This window comes from Limulus polyphemus, unplaced genomic scaffold (assembly GCF_000517525.1).
Source record: "Limulus polyphemus unplaced genomic scaffold, Limulus_polyphemus-2.1.2 Scaffold1385, whole genome shotgun sequence".
Classification (NCBI taxonomy): domain Eukaryota; kingdom Metazoa; phylum Arthropoda; class Merostomata; order Xiphosura; family Limulidae; genus Limulus; species Limulus polyphemus.
In genome coordinates this window covers 182,466-187,170 of record NW_013666995.1, presented here as the reverse complement: position 1 = coordinate 187,170, position 4,705 = coordinate 182,466, and the positions used below count along the sequence as shown (strand labels likewise).

Sequence of the window (4,705 nt, the reverse complement as noted above, 5' to 3'; positions counted from 1 at the left end):
ACTGTTGGATATATTTCAAATGTTGCCTTATCAGTCTTGTCTTTCTTAGGAAGCATGTCATCACTGTTGGATATATTTCAAATGTTGCCTTATCAGTCTTGTCTTTCTTAGGAAGCATGTCATCACTGTTGGATATATTTCAAATGTTGCCTTATCAGTCTTGTCTTTCTTAGGAAGCATGTCATCACTGTTGGATATATTTCAAATGTTGCCTTATCAGTCTTGTCTTTGTTAGGAAGCATGTCATCACTGTTGGATATATTTCAAATGTTGCCTTATCAGTCTTGTCTTTGTTAGGAAGCATGTCATCACTGTTGGATATATTTCAAATGTTGCCTTATCAGTCTTGTCTTTGTTAGGAAGCATGTCATCACTGTTGGAGATATTTCAAATGTTGCCTTAGGAGTCTTGTCTTTGTTAGGAAGCATGTCATCACTGTTGGATATATTTCAAATGTTGCCTTATCAGTCTTGTCTTTCTTAGGAAGCATGTCATCATTGTTGGATATATGTTAGAAATTCCACTTTATTTACGTATATACCTGAGAAATGTACTACTCTAAGTTAATACATAATATTTTGTTTTTCTTTAGTTTTCAAAGAAAGACACTATAAAATAACAGTTGGATTTTTTTTCAGTTAAAGGGGTTTCCATTACTACAAGTTCCACCTACTTTTGTCATTAGGTTTCAGGATTATTTAGTTCTTTAGCAACTATCACTTGTATTCGTTTTTCCATTTTTTGCTACTAAATAAATTTAATGTTATTATCTTTAAAGTTGTCTTTCTACTTTTAATATTTCACTCAAGAACCAAACGGAACACGATCAAATCATTACCGATTTTATATCCAACTAGCCGTCCTTACTGGGAGTTGCCCGGGTATTAACTTTCATTATTTCACTCAAGAAGTTGGTCTAAGTTAACCAAACGGAACACGATCAAATCATTGCCAATTTTATATCTAACTAGCCGTCCTTACCGGGAGTTGCCCGGGTATTACCTGAACAGAGGGCCGATGTTATGTATGTTTAAACAGGAAGGATCAAACGAAGCTCTCGTATTCTTGATGTTTCTTGCGAACAGCGCTTTGCATGGCGGATGACGTCACTGTCTATGCGAAATTGCCGCTCTAGCTCAGACTCGGTTTCACCATAAGCAGCTTGTTTTTTTCGTTGGCTATCAAGGCGTATTTCACTTTCTTGTGGAGTCTCACTCTGCCGCTTTTGTTGCATACATTTTGCTGCTAGTGAATTGTTTTTTTCCCCTTTTTCTAGACATTTTACTCTGAGGTACATAATCAGCATCAGGAATGTTTATCATATCTAACTACCCTCTCTCTCCTCCCAAAATTGAGTTAATAAAAAAAAATAATTATTTTTTGCAGAATTTAAAGGGCTCAATTTGTCTATTCTATAAAAAGTTAGTCTTGGTTGTCAGTAGACACGACAACGTTAAATGGATTTTTATTCTGAAACCACAACGGCAGCACACCTCTCTATAAAATACATAAAATTTTCTGACGTCATTTCTACTTAAATCAGACTAAAAATCTGGTCCGTCTTCTGCGGAAAAATTTAATTATGAAGTTTTTCATTGACACTAAAAATGATTCCGCATCTATATAAGCCTACTATTATAGGGACTGAAATGTGCAAACAAATAGACACAAGCTTATCTTTATATATTATGTACATCATCTTATTCTTTTGAAAATTCAGTAGTAATATCAAACAGAGGGTCCCTAATACAGTACTAAATGTTTTGGAAAAGCTGCAGTCACCGAGAATTATCACTCACATAATAAGTCTTTATTCAACCTGTAGTTATGAATAAATAGGTAGTAGAAAAACTATGTAATACTGATTTAGACCGGAAAAGAAAGTAACATCACAAAATAGAAAAACTATTAGAATTATGGTTTGAATTTCGCGCAAAGCAGCACGAGGGTTATCTGCGCTAGCCGTCCCTAATTTAGCAATGCAAGACTACAGGAAAGGCAGCTAGTCATCACCGCCAACTCTTATACTACTCTTTTACACACGAATAGTGGGATTGACCGTCACATTACAACGCCCCCACAGCTGAAAGGGCGAGAATTTTTCGTGGGACGGGGATTCGAACCCGCGACCCTCAGAGCGCGAGTCGAGCGCCCTAACTACCTGTCCATGCTGGGCCATAGAATTATGGGACGAGAAACACGAATAAAAATCACATAAGATGCATTTTGTACTCGATATTACGGAAATCACAAACACTTATACTTAGAACTATACAACAATGCATAAAACAATACACTTATTTGTGTATTCTGCAAGTACGTTATGCAACTATTATTATTTTATTGTTAGTTTTATAAACAGTTGGTTAAAATGTCCGATGTATATATTTTAATATATTTTTAGTTTAGTTTATAGATTTATAACCACCCTAAGCTGCCCGATTATGAAACAATGCATTATAATCATTACAAGTAAGAACGTATATTATTACTATTTACTGTTGGGTTGGCTTTTAGTTCCGATTTTTCTAGATCACTTGTTTTATCATGGATCAAAATGTAATGTTAATTATGCTATACTTCGATATTGCTCTTGCAACATCCAAATGATTACTCAAACAGTAACTCTTAAAAAAAAAAAAAACCTTAGCGATCGTTTAATCTATTCATTAGTTTCGATGTACAGACGAGATAGTGGATAACATTCCTGCTTTCCAATAAAAAGAACCAGAATCAAGGGTTCGCCATTTAACACATACATTATATACACACACACACATACACAGAGTCTACCAATAAGTAAACAGACACCCATTCCAGAAAATATACCGATTTATCAATCGAACGAAAACGAAACAAAAATTATAGCATTATTTTAAGTGTAGTGGGACCTGACTTAGGATAGAGACACAGTTTTACACTGTATTTACAAAATCTGAAACCTGGGCCTGTGAGACTGCACATCCACTCCTGGAGAAGAACTTGGATGAAAGGGTTCCTAGTATTTTTTTCGTGAGGAATGCTTTCACAGCAAGGACAGACCACACATGCTCTATAGATTTTATATCAGACGATTACGTGGGAATGATAAAAACCTGACCTTGAGGTCACCATTTTGGGACTGAATGAGTAGGAACACCCATCTTACATGAAAACACTGCCTTGTCTGGTAAGATGGTTATTAAAATAAACAGAAGGAACTATTTTCTCGAGAACTATGACGTTTCGAGCTCTAGCTGTCCAGATGGCACCCCACTCCATAACAGAAATACGACCGTATTTTGTCACGGTTTACAGACGGTTCAACGAAAGATGATGCTCGAGTGATAATAGCCAAACTCAACTGGTCCACAGCCTGAGAAATGCAAACACAGGTGATCCACTCTTTGAGAAATGTTAAAAATCTGGACTCGTTGGAAAGAAAAGATTAATGTCCGAAAATACAGGAGGGTGAAAAAAGTGCCTGTGACTGCCACTGTTGTCGATATACAATGTCGCCTGGTGTAAGGATGGCTTCCGTCTGGCTAGTTTACTATTGTAGCCCATGTTTTACAGATAACTTCTGAGAGTATAGAGTTCCACTTGCACCTGTGTTGTAGAATAAGCAGCTGTTTGACGTGGGCCATTCTCCACACTTCTCCTCACAGCCCAAGAAGTATTTTATAATGGTTCTGAGAGCCCAATTCGTGCAGAAGCTATTATTTTCCGATATCTCCGACCTACTGTGCCACTCCATTCACCGTGGACAGCAGTACTAGAAGTGACATTGTAATTTCTAGCAGATCTTTCAACAATGAGATCGTCATAATACTGTTAATTCTTGGGATCCTTTCGTTTGTGACTGATTGTATTCAGTAGCTTTTACTGAGCTATACCTATATTTATACGTCGGAGTTACTTTGCAAACGATGTCATAAACATGGCCGATTTGTATCTCAGGGGTGTCTGTTTACTTAGTGATAAACTCTCTCTCTAATACATTTTATATGTAAAAATAAAACATTTTTATTACAAATATACGCCCCAACAAATACATAATCGCGCCAACAAAATTGTAACAACACTGTAAAATCGTACCATTTATACAAATGTATAATTTTACATTGTTTGTTATAATTTTGCTAGCGCGTATATATACAGTAAAATGCTGTATTTTTATGTGATTATCTCGTCAGAACTGTGCAGAGCTAAGAAATCGCCTTTACGCCTTTGATAAAGAAATCTAAGCTTTGTGTGCATAAAATTTGTCGCGAGACAACTTCATCACATAGGAGGCACTCACAGTTAGTTGAGTGCATAAGAAATGGTTTATATTTAGATTCCATTTTACTTACACAAGGGTAAAAAACAAACAGATAAGGAAGGAATAGCTCGTCTACCTGAGCTGAGAGCATATGTTGCTGTCAGGTCGTCGACACGTGGGACACTCGCCACATTCTGGCAACCACAAAGGAATAACATGATCACCTGAAAGAGAGATGCCATAAGAAATACACTCGCCAGCTGATACACTTTCTGTGGCATTTTCAATATTTCTGTTGGAAGGGTTTGGTTTGAATTTCGCGCAAAGCTACATGAGGGCAATCTGCGCTAGCCCTTACTCTTATTTAGCAGTGAAAGACTAGAAAGAAGGCAGCTAGTTATGAGCTACTGTTTTACCAACGGATATTGGGATTGACAGTAACATTATAATGCCCTCACAGCT

The 4,705-nt window shown here is 36.7% G+C and overlaps 1 protein-coding gene across 1 annotated transcript in view; it reads right to left on the bottom strand.

Annotated features, from left to right (window-relative positions):
- Nucleotides 1-4,705, bottom strand: part of LOC106463362 (alcohol dehydrogenase class-3-like) — a 21,404-nt gene that overhangs the window by 11,060 nt on the left and 5,639 nt on the right. The window contains exon 4 of the mRNA XM_013923384.2: nt 4,380-4,467. Coding sequence (XP_013778838.1) covers nt 4,380-4,467 — 88 coding nt within the window. The remainder of the gene's footprint in view (nt 1-4,379; nt 4,468-4,705) is intronic.